General features: G+C 39.2%; 1 protein-coding gene across 1 annotated transcript in view; it reads left to right on the top strand.

The window, feature by feature from the left end:
- dnah5 (dynein, axonemal, heavy chain 5) overlaps positions 1-16,311 on the top strand; it is a 68,144-nt gene that overhangs the window by 27,124 nt on the left and 24,709 nt on the right. The window contains exons 47-65 of the mRNA XM_028424940.1: positions 560-713; positions 1,638-1,784; positions 3,485-3,726; positions 3,897-4,073; positions 4,533-4,737; positions 4,954-5,096; positions 5,850-5,984; positions 6,142-6,264; positions 6,398-6,611; positions 6,738-6,961; positions 7,721-7,919; positions 8,023-8,195; positions 8,317-8,447; positions 10,504-10,657; positions 12,744-13,011; positions 13,410-13,533; positions 13,644-13,751; positions 14,367-14,481; positions 14,561-14,737. Of these exons, the coding sequence (XP_028280741.1) occupies positions 560-713; positions 1,638-1,784; positions 3,485-3,726; positions 3,897-4,073; positions 4,533-4,737; positions 4,954-5,096; positions 5,850-5,984; positions 6,142-6,264; positions 6,398-6,611; positions 6,738-6,961; positions 7,721-7,919; positions 8,023-8,195; positions 8,317-8,447; positions 10,504-10,657; positions 12,744-13,011; positions 13,410-13,533; positions 13,644-13,751; positions 14,367-14,481; positions 14,561-14,737 (3,213 nt within the window). The remainder of the gene's footprint in view (positions 1-559; positions 714-1,637; positions 1,785-3,484; positions 3,727-3,896; positions 4,074-4,532; positions 4,738-4,953; positions 5,097-5,849; positions 5,985-6,141; positions 6,265-6,397; positions 6,612-6,737; positions 6,962-7,720; positions 7,920-8,022; positions 8,196-8,316; positions 8,448-10,503; positions 10,658-12,743; positions 13,012-13,409; positions 13,534-13,643; positions 13,752-14,366; positions 14,482-14,560; positions 14,738-16,311) is intronic.

Here is a 16,311-nt window from a genome sequence, read left to right as displayed (position 1 = left end):
GAGGGTCTGGTTTGTTTGTTTTTTCCTGAAGGGAGAGTGAAAATTCAGATGATGAAACACAGAGGGACTGTGTAGCATGGAGATACAGACAGAGAGAGAAAGTGTGAACAAGGACAGAGGAAAAAGTAAACGGTGGGTGTAAGAGAAATGAAAAGCCTCAGTAAAATCGAGCAACAACTTAATGGACTGTGAGACCGCTGTATCTTTCATGTCAGTCTTAAACGCCTCAAGATATAAAACCCATAGGGATACAAATGGTGCCATTTATCATTTGTGAAGGACCTAATCTAAGCATCAGTGGAAAACACAGTGCAGTGGAAATAGAAAGTAAGAGATACAGTAAGCTGCTAGGTCTTTAAATCACAGCATTTTTGTGCAAGTGTTTTATTAATCTAGGGCTTCACTCCTGCAGTAATGTACTGTAATGTACTCCTCCATTGTAATCCTTGCCCTCTCTCAATACACTGTCTTAATGGTACTACCCAGAACATATCATTGTACTTACAGCTGAGAGGTGTGATAACTATATTTGGAACTGCTGATGTATATATTTTGCTAGGTTGAGGATGCAGATCTGATCATTCACCCGCCCTGGAAGCTAAAGGTCATCCAGCTGTTTGAGACTCAGAGGGTCAGACATGGCATGATGGCCCTGGGACCCAGTGGGGCTGGAAAGACCACCTGTATACACACACTGATGAGAGCTATGACAGGTAGGATTTATGGCGTGATTTGGGTGAGTCTGTGTTTAGCAGAAAACTGTTTTCCCCCCCTTACAAAATATCTTGTTGTACTTATGTCCATTGCAGCTGGCCATCACATCACCCTGTAAGCATATGTTGTTACCATGAACACTAATTTGTAAACTTTATAAGACAAGAAGAAAAATACATGATAGATCATCCTCGTTGTCTAGTAGAATTGTGGAAAACACAATTTCTGAACGATAGAAAAGCTAAGTCCTGTGGAAAAAAGTGATTCCTCCTCCACACGCACTCAGCAGTTTCTCCTTCAGTTTTAAGCAGTACATCAGATTTATCTTTCAACTACAGGTACTTCTTAAATCTAACACGTTCTGGCTCTGTACCAACCTGGAGGGGTATTAAAATACTATTTTTCAAATATTATATATTCTATATATATATATTTTATATTGCTCTACTTTGGATTTTTTCCTGAAGTGGTGTCAGTACATAGTTGGGGCTATAAAATCAATGCCTTCACTACCCTCCTGCCCTCCTATCAGATATTTCTCTAGGTCTCGTTGTCCTACTGGATAAGGAATGTTCTCTCTAACCAGAAGCTTGACATACATACTAAGCAATGCTGTGGATATTTTCTGAGATTTTGTAAAGAACCCTTCATATTAAAAACAAATGTAATGTTCACTTTGTACTTAGACTGTTACCCTATATAGACTGTACATCTGTTGATGGCATGCCTTGTTTTATTATTAAGGTGCATTTTCTTTTTACACTTCTGTCTTGAAGTTAAGCTACTGATGCTGTGTTTTCATGCTCTAAGGATCACAGTGGGTCATACAGACAATGCACTTGCCTCTTATTGTGTGCACCATTCGGTATAAGGAATGCACTTATTTAATAAATATTAAGAATGTCAACGTCTTCTAATCCCAGAGTGTGGGCAGCCTCACAGAGAGATGCGCATGAACCCCAAAGCCATCACAGCACCTCAGATGTTTGGTCGACTAGACGTAGCCACAAATGACTGGACTGATGGCATCTTCTCTACACTTTGGAGGAAAACACTGAGAGCAAAAAAAGGTCAGAAAAAATGTGTATTTGTCATTAAATTTATAAAAAATGTATACTATTTTTATGCAATATAAAAACCAAGCTGAAGAAATCAGAACAATATTTAAGACTTCAAAACAGTTGTGCTCTATAGGAAGATGAACACAAAATGTAATGGCTGCCAAAGGACCAAAAAAGCAGGCATCTTCCTAATATTGGAGAAAACATGAGTAGGATGCCTACTCCTGTATTCCTTAAAGGAATCCTCCTAATGATCGCGGGGGTTGAGAACTTTCCAGTCCAAGTATGTTGTAGAAGTATAAATACTGTATCTTGGGATATCCTTGCATCCATACTTCAAAGCACCACCAACAGCAGTTTTATCTTTACACTGCTCTATACACATATCATTAATAATATAAGCATGCAGTGGAATGAATATACATTCCGAGTGTTTTCTTTTATCTGTCAAAATATGCATCCGATGTTTTAAGAACATGTTCCACTTATGCAACACCATGTTGTGGTTTTCATATGGATAGAGTTGGGTTATGATGAGGCTGAAGCTACTAAGTGGAGTATCATTACAAAGGAAGGAGTGGCTGTTTCCTGGGGAAAAAGATGGTACATACACTGCAACTAAGCTGATTCTGAAACAGTAGATTTGCCTTAATGAATCCTTTGTGAAGCAGCTGCTAGTGGATCATATTATAATGATTAGAGTCCATGTTTAATGGACGACCCAAGCACAGACAACAGACAAGGGCTAAGAGTGTTCAACAAAAGGTGAGCTTTGATTAGAGTTAAAACCAGAAAATCCAAAAACAAAAAAACCCTAACAGAAACTCCAAGGACCAAAGGAAACAAAACAAGGAACAAACAAAAGATCTGAAACCAAACGAGAACAAGAAACGCGAGAAAACACTCAGCAAAGAAACACAGGTAGCAAAGAGACAAGCTATCAAACACAAAGGTGAAACACACAGTTTAAATACACTGGGAGTGGGAGACAAGACACAGGTGGAAACAATTACATGCAACACAGTGGAGGGAAAACAAGAGGAAGTAAGACAGACACACATGCACAAGGAAACCTGACTTTTAAAATACAACAGGAAATTGAGAAAAGTGAAGACTAAACATTAAGTCAATTAAACCAACAAGACATATTAGACTAAACTAATCAAAACAAATATACCAAAGCTTGGAAAAAAAAAAAGAGCATAAATAACAAAAGAAGTAGAATTAACCATGACACAGCCATGATAGGAGCTGTTTAAAGTCTCCTTTAGGACACGTGACCATCCTTTAGCAAAGAAAATGAGAAAATGCATTTCCATAATTCTTTGCACTGTACAAAGAGAAAAAAGTAACAACACAATAACATTTGCTTTCAGATTCTGATCCTGTCCCCACGTAAGGATTCATTTATACAGTTCCTTAATTAATGAATTCTCCACTACTGCCCCATGCATGTGAATGCACACAATGTTTTCTCTCTATGGAGACACCACACAGAGCCAATAGATCTTGGTGCTGTATGACTCTGCAGGTAATAATCAGGACACACAGCTGCAGGCTCAGCAACAAACTCGGGCAGAACTTGAAGCACTTTTATATGCACTAAATGAATATTCAGTATATAATGCTTGGCTCTGTATGTGGGTGACAGCACTCACACACATTTTCATAGCCATGTAAACACATAAAAACCATGTTTTCTCTCACAGGAGAGCACATCTGGATCGTCCTGGATGGACCAGTCGATGCCATCTGGATTGAAAATCTAAACTCAGTTTTGGATGACAACAGAACTCTTACATTGGCAAATGGAGACCGTATACCAATGGCCCCCAACTGTAAAGTGGTTTTTGAGCCACATAATATTGACAATGCCTCTCCAGCCACAGTCTCACGCAATGGCATGGTGTTCATGAGCTCCTCTGTGCTTAACTGGAGCCCTATACTAGAGGTGAATTAAAGCGTTCCGTTTGTGTTTATGTTCAATTAAATACAATGTTGCAGATGCATTTTGTGACAGCATTGAATGAATGTGTGCTCTATGGGGCATTGTTGCACCTCGCAGACACACATCATATTGTTTTAAAATAATTCATGCTGTGATGTTTCTTCTGCTCTCAGGGCTGGTTAAAGAAACGTTCCCGCCAGGAGGCAGACACACTGAGGGAACTCTTCTCTTCCTCCTTCCCTGAGCTCTACCGCTTCAGCGTGCAGTCACTAGAGTTCAAGATGGACATGCTGGAGGCCTTTGTCATCATGCAGTGCATAAACATGCTGCAGGGACTCATACCGCCAAAGGTAAGAATACAGCTAGTTTGAAATCCCATCAGTGGAGACAGACTGAACCCTAACAGCATATTTTAATGATAAACTGTCAAGATAAAATGACTGCTGAAGAATGTACTTATACTGACAGAAACAACTTTTGAATATTTTGAACAGTTCCAAGCTGATGGATGGAATGGAGAGGTGCAGTAGATCCGTGCTGTAGCTCATCAAACTTAATTTCACTGTGAAGAAAATGTTCTTCATGCGTTAATGTCGTTGACAGATAATAAAAGTGACAGTTAAATCACACCTCCAGTTCACGGTGGAGAATACACGCATGTTTACTGTATCTGCTTAATCATCTTGTCATCCAATTTTGTTCAGACTGTAAAAGGTTTTTGCATTGTCTTTATGCTCCTTGAGATCATATTAGGTGTTGTTTGCTATATGTAAAAGTCATATTTGAATCAAATAGTTGTCCCTCTTCAGGAGCACTGTGGTGAGTTATCCAGAGAGCACTTGGAACGGCTGTATGTCTTTGCCCTGATGTGGAGCACTGGGGCTTTACTTGAACTGGACGACAGGAGGAAGATGGAGATCTGGCTCAGAGAAAATGACAGTATCCATCTAAACCTGCCAGACATTCCTCTTGACAGCGAGGACACAATGTTTGACTACCATGTCACGGCAGATGGTAATCATGCATTGATCAAATGTTGTCACCTGCAAAATTATCTGAAACTGTTCCCTGACAAGCTGAAACGTTACATGTCATGCTATAGTTCATCTTAGGAGCATCAGTACATTAGTTGTACAGTTGTCCCCTTGGAAGATTACTTGGATCTATCACTTCCATGTTAATCTCTACACCATGCTTAATTTTTACCATGCATGTAAACGTTCTTTACAGGCCAATGGGTCCACTGGAGCACCAGAGTAGAAGAATATGTTTATCCATCTGAGATTACGCCAGAGTACAGCTCCATCTTGGTCCCCAACGTGGACAATGTTAGGACAGACTTCCTAATTCAAACCATTGCCAAGCAGGGAAAGGTAAGATTACCAACAACTGCGAACAGCAACATAAGGCATATACACACCCCACAAAGCTTTGTAACGTGTATATAAAGATTTTATAGTTACCCCCAAGTCTCTATTCAATGTAAAATGCTAAGTCGATACGGCTGAGCAGACACATGTGTACACACGTTCAAATCAATAAATTGGCAGCATGGCTGGGTGCAGGACGGCTTTACTACGGACAACATTAACATAATGGTCGATACTCTATTTAAAAGCCCATCAATTGCTCCCCTGTGTCTGTGTGTGTGTGCAATTTGTTATTTCACTATATAGGATTTGATTGTGAATATTTAAAAATACAGACTTCATTATGTTATGTAACTAATGGAAACACGTGACATAAAGTCATGCAGCTCAAGTGACATTATTTTTAATTGGCTCCAACATTTGTGCAGGCGAAAGCAGAAGTAAACCTTCTACATGTTATACAGTAACACTCACCTCTATCTTCCTTGGTGAAATTCTACTGCACAAGGAACTGATTTAACAAATTGTCAAAAGTCAGGACAAAAATAAACCACAATAATTGGTTGTGATCATGCAAATTCTGCAGTGATGTTAAAGATATAGTGATGCATTTGGGCATTTATACTGTAAAACAAAAATGTGTTGCAAGATTGAATTCTATTTAAGACGGTGTTAGGTTTCTCTGCTTTCTTGTTGTGTTTGTTTTGAAGTTGCATTATCTTTGCATTCAGATGTTTTTCCCTCCATTCGTTATAGGCTGTTTTGCTAATTGGAGAGCAAGGAACAGCCAAGACTGTGATCATCAAGAGCTACATGTCAAAATATGACCCTGAGACCCACATGGGAAAGAGCCTTAACTTCTCCTCTGCCACCACACCGCTCATGTTCCAGGTAAAGCAAGTACAACTATATATAACATTAATGTATTATTACAGCCTTGTATAACAGTGATGTAAGATGTCTCTTACATGGCATTACAGACAGATAATACATCATATGTATTTGTTTCACCCTATGTTTTTCTTTGCTCCTCCCCTTTGTCAATCAGAGGACTATAGAGAGCTATGTGGACAAGAGAATGGGAACAACCTACGGACCCCCTGCTGGAAAGAAAATGTCTGTTTTTATAGATGATATCAACATGCCTGTCATCAATGAGTGGGGAGACCAGGTTTGGAGTTCTTATAACAATTGAGGATGTGCCACCCAGCTAATTATTGAAATGAACTGTTCTGCTGATAACAGAATCTAAGAATGCTGATATTACTTTAAAAAATTACATTAAACACATCACTTCCTCAAAGGTGACCAATGAGATTGTCAGACAGCTGATGGAGCAGAACGGGTTCTTCAATCTGGAAAAACCAGGAGAGTTCACCAATTTTGTGGATGTTCAGTTCCTGGCAGCTATGATTCATCCAGGAGGAGGGCGCAATGACATCCCACAGAGACTGAAAAGGCAGTTCTCCATCTTTAATTGCACCCTGCCCTCCAATGCTTCCATAGACAAGATATTTGGTGGGTAACACAGTGTCAGAATCATTATATATTTAATTGTTAATTATTGAAAATATATATATATTTTTCTTTCAGTTTAAGTGTATACACTTCTTACAAAAAATGTCTCCATCATCCTTACCATAGGTATAATTGGTGAGGGACACTTCTGTGCACGTCGAGGTTTCATTGAAGAGATTCAGAGCATTGTACCTCGCTTAGTGTCTCTGACCCGACACCTTTGGCAGTTGACTAAAGTCAAGATGCTTCCTACTCCTGCAAATTTCCACTATATCTTCAACCTGAGAGACCTGTCAAGGGTCTGGCAAGGCATGCTCACCACCAGTGCTGAGGTGGTCAACTCTGTAGAGGTGAGAAGATGCGCATACAATCTGATATCTAAACTGACAAACATGGCTTTCTGTAAAATAATATATGGTCTCAAACAAGGGTTTTATTGTGAATTTAGACAGTGGAAGTAGAAGCAGTGAAAAAGAATGATGAAAACTCTAAAATAACCAAATCAATGACTTCACATCACAAGTTTGGTCTCTCACTGTGCCAATCCAAATGCAAAAGAATTTTATTACACAGTTGAAACTTGATGTCAATATGTAATCTTTGCATGCAAAAATGTGAATAGAGGAGTAGTAGTGGGAAGTTTGGTGCTGGCTATAATAGACTAGTCCAGTGAGCCTGACAGAATGATCAAACAATAACTGAAAACTGTAAAATATATCCTCTACCTTGGGCATGTTCAACATCCCCACTGAGGGTGCCATCTCAATTCAGAGGCAACACTACAACTGATCAGTCACAAAGCCAGTCAAACAGTACAGATATTTGAATAGACAGACAGAACTTTCACTGTTGCAGTAGGAACAGGCACTCACTCTTGAAAATTGAAAAATAGATAATACACTACCTAACATATACTAAGAATAAGACGAAAAAAAATCCAACCAAACTAACATATCTACAACAAAATGTAACCAGTGTAGTCCAGAGCAGTACAATGCAGTTACAGGTTACTGTGTGCAAAATCTGCCAGTGAGTTCTTAAATTTATTTAACTATTAGCATGGACAATGATCGAGTGTTTGTTTTTTTTCCTGAAACACAATTTCTCAGGTGTTGTTGGCACTGTGGAAGCACGAGTGCAAACGTGTGATAGCTGATCGATTCACTATGCCCGAAGATGTGGAGTGGTTCGACCAGGCTCTTGCGAAGCTGGTTGGAGAAGAGCTTGGAGAAGAACACAAGAATATAGTAGACTGCGGAGTGGACAGATACTTTGTCGACTTCCTGCGTGACGCCCCCGAGGCTACAGGTAACAGCAAATCAAACAGACACAGGATTCCTTCAGTGTTCTGGTTCATGGTCTTTGATTTATCATGTGAACATTTTTAATGTATAATGTCCCTTCCTCACAGGAGAGGAGCCAGAAGAATCAGACTTTGATCTGCCCAAAGTGTATGAGCCGATTGAATCTTTTGAGAGTTTAAAAGAACGTCTGAACATGTTCCTGAGCCACTACAATGAGAGCATCAGGGGTACTGGCATGGACATGGTCTTCTTTCAGGATGCTATGATACATCTAATCAAGGTGCAGATGTTTTACTTTTTAATCATGTAGCCACAGTAGTGTAGTCTCCTTCTCATACACAGTCTGTCAAGAATGTATTTGTTTACGTCATCATTTTGTGCATATGTTCGTGTATGTGTAGGTGTCGAGGATAATCCGGACACCTGGAGGCAATGCCTTGTTGGTAGGGGTTGGGGGTTCTGGCAAGCAGAGTCTGACCAGACTGGCCTCATTCATTGCCGGATACAAGATCTTCCAGATCACTCTCACACGGTAATGCTCATTTATTTACACACATACCAGCCACATGATCAATCAATATCAATCTCATCTCAGATATTGTAACACAATTATAAAAAGGTTTCATCCTTAATATTTACCAAAATCATGGGAAAATCAGGGAACAGATATAGAAATGAATAAAATGAAAATATGAATAAGTTATTAAATGCAATTAAATGCATGTTTGATTTTGCCAGTCTCTATCTTCTTTGTGTGCCAGTCAGGTCTTTCTTAAAGTCTACTTTGAATTTGAAGCCTTCCTTCTTTTTAGATATATGAATATTGTGTCCTAGTTTTACCATTTGAGGAAGATTCATTATTCATCTTTCAGGCACAGCAGTCAGTATGAATTAATTGTCGGGACAGGATGTTCTGAAATAAACTGAATCAGACTGATATTTTATTGTATATCTTGGCAGCTCTGGCCCTGTTTCACAGTCTATTCTGTGAAACAATATCATTGTTTCCTGGGAGACTCTTTTCATGTGGTTGATTAATCAGAATAAGAAAAACTTTCGTTTGCTTTAGCTGTCATTTTCTCCCTTTTGCTTTGTCCTGCTCTTTATTGTTCTGAGTCTGACTGTGGCCTCTTCTACCCTGTCGAATGTTTTTCTCCCTCAGTCCCCCTGTGCATTTGACGCAGTCATATTTCCCAACGGCTTTTTTCCTCTGAACAGACTTTTAGTGCTTGCCATTAATATGAATGAGCCTCATGTTTCTCCTTTTGCCTTCACATCCACCTCTGGGGAAAATCGACACCTTTATTGTATGTCTGCTCCCTTCTTTTTTCTCTCCTCTGCAGTCTCTTGTCTCACACACACACACACAAACTACTATTGACTTTTACTTGCACACCCAGTACAGTTAAACTCCTTTTTTCATGAAGACTATACTTTTATTTATCATTTTCATGCACACTGCTCTTTTTCATGCAACTCATTGGAATGGGATACGGCCTTGTGGGTATTCACAGAAGCACTTACAGTGTATCACCGCTGCAGTCCTCAGTGGCTAGCAGCCATGATGTCACTTGTTATTCAATTAACTCTTATCACATGAGAGACTCAGTTACACTTTTCCTGCATCTAGATTTCTGTAGCTTGACTGTCTTCTGTCTTGCATCATTTCCAGACATATTAATAAAAAGCAATCTGACTGCTTTCACAATAGGTACTTTTCTGCATGCTAAGGTGTAATATATTTACAATTTTACAAGCTAGATATTAGTTTGGCTGCCCTGGAAACCTGCTGTCACCTCACTGGATAACATCAGATCTGTCTGAATAATTCTTTCTTTTCTTTAATGACATTGACAGAATGGCTAGCAGTACCACGCTGTATTCCCCTACCAATTTCAGAGTTGTATTGGACTGCAAAGAGTGAGCTGGTGATGACATTGTTGAATAGGGAACATTAAAAAGAAAGCATCTTTTGCCTTCCTTGGTTTTTGTGTTTATCACAGCATCACTGTAGCCAAAAGGACCATCGCAATGGAGGGAAAACACTAGGAAGTAAAACATACAAGGACAAACAAGGAAGTAACAAAATAAAACAGGAAGCAGAACCAAAACAGGGCAAAGTAAAACACAAATATAGCAAAAGAAATATAACAGAAAACCAAGGATTATAATGAAAACAAAATTGTAAATATAGTAAAAATAGAAAGACATGTAACTGTTGCGTGTCATAAAAGGAATAATATAATCATGAACAATATTTAAAGTTTCTATCTTGTTTTTTTTCCATTTTTAAATTTTTCACTATTAAATTAACACCAATTCTACTTTTGTATCAAACTTGTATCAGTCAGCTCATGCTACCTTTTCTTAATTCATCCACCTAAAATAGCGTTTAAAACTTTAAAATTAAATGACACTTCAATGTAACTGCCCACTAATTGACGCACTGTTTTAATATATCCATATTCAAAGCAACTGTCTTCTAATGTGTTCTATTGACAGCAGTTTAAGATTTGGAGAAATCTTGTGCTATCATCTGTCTTTTAAACAGAGTAAATACTTATTTTTCATTTTCTGTGCTTTCCCAGCTCGTACAACACAGCCAACCTGATGGACGACCTGAAGGGTTTGTACAGAACAGCAGGCCAACACGGAAAAGGCATCAGCTTCATCTTTACTGACAATGAAATTAAAGACGAATCTTTCCTGGAGTACATGAACAATGTCCTCTCATCTGGAGAGGTCAGTAAAAACATATAGATAAATTCAAAAATAACAATAAAAAAGACATTTTGTGTGACCTTAAATCTATACAAAGGTTTTGCTAAATATGTAAGATGTTTCTTTTTCTTTTTCTGTTTTATCACAAACCAAAAAGACACACATAGAGCTTTACTGTCTGGATTCATCCTTGAGTGAAATAAATATTTTATGACCAGGACACCGAGGCAGTGACAGCACAGACCGGGAGACAGGAAAATATTGCAGTTTCTATCTGGGTTATGACCACTTTAGCTTATATCAGTCAATCAAATTAAAAAGCAAATTGCATTTTCCTTGTCAATAGGATTGTATCCCAACATTATTTTCTCATAGAGTTAGTTGGAATAAAATTAATGGACAGAAGAGTCAAATACAAATAATACTACAGCACTGTGCAGCACAGCGCCAAAGTGCCGTTTATTTTTCCCCCTGTGTGACTCCATAACTCTACAAGCAGCTTCAAGGTCAGAAGCCAGTGTTGGCACATTTCTGTGCTGCAGGCCCAGAATCACCCACTCTACTAGATCCAGTGGCTGTGATATAACTGAAAAGCACTTTCCACTTCAATTTCCTCAGCTTTTTTTATACACTTTGCTCTTTGGGCTTCTCTGCTCATATATATTTTTTTCCTACTGACTTTATCTATCACAGCCAAACAAGCATTAGGAGTGTAAGTGAACCAATTCTAAATTATGCACAAGTGCAGCATGACTATTACACTCTGTTACACCTCCAGCAGACTTTTACTCCCACTGCTCCTCTGTGGTGACTTTGTAGTATTATTATGTAGTTGGGGTGAATGACATTGCAGAATTAGCCCTCTATTATATAATCATTGGTTTGATTTCACACCTGTTATTAGCGTATGTGCTTCTGCTACTCATCTTTACAGCTGGATACAGGTTCCATCTGAAAAGCAGCCAGCACTCAGTTTTCATGCAAAATGAGAATTCCTTTCTTTTCTGTACATTTTCTGGTAAGCAGTAATTGTCGATATCATTGTGAGCAAGTAATATTTCCTAAACCTTTTTATATATTATACAAATGTTTACTTGGAGTCAGCGATCCAGAAATTCAGAAAAATGGTGATAAAAAGTCAAATGTCTGTGATCCTAAAACATGTTTATATTTGTATAACTTACAGATCCTTAAGGATAAACAGATTACAATTTGGTCACTATGACTTCAGAAAACATGTTTAGTTCCATTACTCCACTCATAATCACTTGAATCCACTGTGTTTTTAAAACATTGTTAAGGATGAAATGGTAAGATATTTATGACATGTGTCTAATAAAATAATACAATTAACTGTACATGTAGAAGGTCAAAGGTCAACACAAAGAAGCTGAAAACACCATGGAGTAATAGATATGGATGCTAAACCTGACAAACCATAAGAGGCAAACAACCACACAGTGGCCATTCTAGTTTTCCATTTCTCCCCCCTTCTTTTTCCCTTCTTTTATTTATTTCTCATTTAGCTGTGTCTCAGTCCTCTATTTTTCATGCTCTCTTTAATATTTTTTTGTCCCATCTTATCATAGAAACATTTTTTGCCCTGTCTGTTTTCCACCTTTTCATCCTGCTCTTCTTTTACTCCTCATCTACCTTGGTATACCAGGGGAGGTAAATTGTACCAGGGGAAACAGGGAAAAAGTGGTGCTGTCTGTGTGCAGGTGAGACAGAGTGCATCATGTTTATGTGTGTGTTGGAGAGAGGTTTGTGTTACAGTGGTGTTAGGATAAGAGACAGTGAGAGAAAGGCAAAATAAAAATGAAAAAGCGAGTTGTGATGTTGTTGTTTATGTGAGAGTAACACAGCAGATGGTTAGAGACCTGGTGCTGTTAACCATAACACTGCATATTCCCTAAAGACACACTCTCACTCTCCTCCACTCTCAGTTACATGCTCTTTCTTCTGGTAACCAGGGATTTTGTAAAATGACGCAAAAACAATGTGAACAAATGTACTACGTTACTAGTGAGTGCGTCATCCCAGAGTAGGAAAATAAAAAAGACTCACTTTGAAATCAGTGACAAACTGTGCATGTGTCTCTCTTCAGGTGTCAAACTTGTTTGCCCGTGATGAGGTTGACGAGATCCTCAGTGATCTCATCCCGATCATGAAACGAGAGTTTCCCAGACGACCACCGACCAATGAAAACTTGTATGAGTACTTCATGTCACGGGTCCGACATAATCTTCACGTCGTCCTATGCTTCTCTCCTGTCGGGGAAAGGTTCCGTAACCGGGCCTTAAAGTTTCCAGCACTTATATCTGGTTGCACCATGGACTGGTTCAGCCGCTGGCCGAAAGATGCCCTGGTTGCAGGTACATTAACTGACAAATCCAGTCTAATTAAATCCAAACAGCTCGACCATGGGCATTTGTCAGTTTTACATCAGAATATAACTTGGCTCTCTCCACAAGTCTGTTTTGAGAAAAAGAAATATGAAAACATCAATATTTTCCAATTATCCACAGCTTTCCATTTATATTTCTGACTGTCCATTTTGTATTTTGTTGATTCTGTCAGAAGTATGGCTCAGATGTTTTAGCACTAGTAGTACAAAAGCCAATAATTCATTATGCCCTCAACAGTTACAACTATTCCTGCGTAGAAACTTATCAATTACAAGTTTTGAAGATGTCAGCTGTCAGGTTGATTATACATATCAATGTTTTCCTCCTACTTATTTCTGTTCTTTCTCATTCGCCTTGTCCTTCAGTTTCAGAGCACTTCTTGTCTGTTTATGACATAGACTGCACACCTCAGGTCAAAAGGGAGGTAGTCCAGTGCATGGGCTCCTTCCAAGATGGTGTGGCAGAGAAGAGTGTGGACTACTTCCAGAGGTACAGTGTTTTAGTAATTCTACTTTATACATGTATATGATCAGTACCCTGAATATTTATCTATTACTTGAACTATAGAAGTAACTTTAGACCAACTAATTCCAATCTAGATACCGACGCTCCACTCACGTCACACCAAAGTCCTACCTGTCCTTCATTCAGGGCTACAAGACCATCTACAAGGAGAAGAGGTCTGAAGTCCAGACTCTTGCTAACAGGTAAAAAGTAATTAAATTGTTACAGAAACAGTATGAAGCATTTTTGGCACACAGCAAAGGGCTGGACTGTAGTCTAAGTTTATGGGGCATCTGCACTACCATTTTTAGACTTTTTAAAATTTAGGGTGGTTTTCCATTTTTAATTTACCTAGCAAGTAAAATAGGTCAAAAATAGAACTCCCAAATGGCACAGAACATGACAGATGACCAGGAGGCTCCCTGATTAAATTAGACTCCTCAATGTGCTGAGTAAACTACAGGATTTTGATTTTTGATTTAGATTTGACAACCACATACAGTCCCTGTACTTTTCATAATATTGAACCCATGTGTCCTTATTTTAAAAGCTTTTAAAGTTATATTGTGACTTAGACACATGCCACAAGCCAATCAAAGATAAAAAGTCTTTGCAGAAATGTGCACCACCTGGTACCCAGCAGGTCAATGATTCAGACAGAATGTCAGAGCTTGAGCTTATCCATTTTATGGATATTTACAAAAAAAAGAGGACCCTAAGTGCAGACTTCCAAACATTGTCACATATTGTAGCAGATCGCTGGAATTGTCACATGTCACATGTGGCTAGGCTGACTGTAAACTAAATCTTCTTGTTAGGATGAATACTGGTCTCCAAAAGCTGAAGGAGGCATCAGAATCTGTGGCTGCTCTCAGCAAAGAGCTGGAGGTGAAAGAGAAGGAGCTACAGGTCGCAAATGACAAGGCTGATATGGTAAGGATTTTTTTTCTATGCGTGTAAGTGTGTGCTTATTATTATCATTATTTCTACTACCTTTGTGTGTGTGCTGCAGGTGTTGAAAGAGGTGACAGTAAAAGCCCAGGCAGCAGAGCGAGTGAAGGTAGAAGTGCAGAAGGTAAAGGACAAAGCCCAGGCCATCGTAGACAGCATTTCAGCTGACAAGGCCATCGCTGAGGAGAAACTTGAAGCTGCTCGGCCAGCTCTAGAGGAGGCAGAGGCTGCACTGCAGGTATTACAAACACCAATGTTCTCAACTTGTTTTTGAATGGTAAGAACATGAAAAAAATCAAAAGCCAGGCAGGCAGCTCTAATAAGCCACGGCAGTGCAAAATACATGTAGCACCATACTACTTTCACTGTAATTGATAATTGTTGCCTATTCTTGTATGGGTTTGTGCCAGTATAAATTTGCCCTACAAGATAGCTTGAGGTGTACAAAAACTGTGTGCGGCAGCACTTTATTGTGCCTCAGTGTTTGGCTTAATGCATCACCCACCAATATTTTTCTTGCTCTCTTACATTGTGTTGCTTCAGGGGGCCACTTACAAGCCCTCTGTGACTTGCTGTGTGAAGTGGCGTGAAGTTTTTGCCTACAGCCTTCCTACCCTGGTGTGTCTAAAGTTAGTATAGTGGTCTGGGGCCTGGAGCTGCATTGTAATTAAAGCTGTCCTTCTGGGTGCATGGTTGCATGGAGATCTCCTATGGCAGCTATCTCATTATAATATTTATCATGCTGCTGCACATAGAAAACTGGGATTTCCAAACTGATAGCTCTGGATAATCTGTTCAGATTGGTGACCATATATTTTAATGGTATATTTATGAAGGGATCTAGATGATTTAATTGGAGTCCTCCTGACTAAATGTCATGTGGTGCACAGAGTTTGGCATCAAATGAGGGCCTATAGCACCTTTTGCTCATCCAAACAAGCAGGGAGAGTTTGATGGAATGAGGCAACTGCAGCTTTATTTAAGGAGATCCAGTATTCGAAGGTTCAAAACAAGGATCCACATGCTGACTCAAAAGGTAAATGTTCAACAAAAGGTGAGGGAAAGCCTAAAGTCACAATCACTAAAAAATCCAAAAGGTCCAAACAGAAACTCAAAAGGCTTCAATGGAAAAAAACAATGAATCAAAACAACAAAACAGAACCGAACCAGGAACGAGGGACATGGGAAAAACAATCCACAACTCAACTCAGGAAATCTAGGGAAACGACACAGTTACACACACATGTAGGGAAGCAAGACTGGACACAAGGACAAATGGGAATACAAGACTTAAATACACAAGGGTAACAAAGCACAGGTACCACCAAGGAGGGAAACAAGAGGAAGCAAAACACACATACGCAGGGAAACAGGTCCTTCAAAAACAGAAAACAAATTATTATTAAAATAACCAGGAAAACTATGGATTTAATAGAAAACAAGACCAGCAATCAAAGAAAATCAGAATACCTGTTCAGGCATAAGCACCAGAAGCAACAACGACACACACTTATTCATGTTATTCAGCCATGTATTGAACGTGTTGAACAAACTACAGAGACATGACCCAATATGAGTGAAGACAAAAAATAGTATGGCCCAGGTCAATAAAGCTTTCCTGTCTAAGATTTACAGTTTAGTTCATGTCTAAACAAGCTTGCATTGTTGCCTGTTGGCGCGCATTGGAGCTCGTTGAACAGAAAAAAACCTTGAGTTCTTACCACCTCGTAGCAGTCCTCCTGCCGAAGTCCGGCCGTGACACCCTCCAACAGCGTCTTCCTCACGGAGCACCACCGCAGTCCTGACACCCAG

This window comes from Parambassis ranga, chromosome 16 (genome assembly GCF_900634625.1).
Source record: "Parambassis ranga chromosome 16, fParRan2.1, whole genome shotgun sequence".
Taxonomy (NCBI): Eukaryota; Metazoa; Chordata; class Actinopteri; family Ambassidae; genus Parambassis; species Parambassis ranga.
Note: the sequence above shows the minus strand (reverse complement) of the source record. Positions and strands in the feature narration are given on the sequence as shown.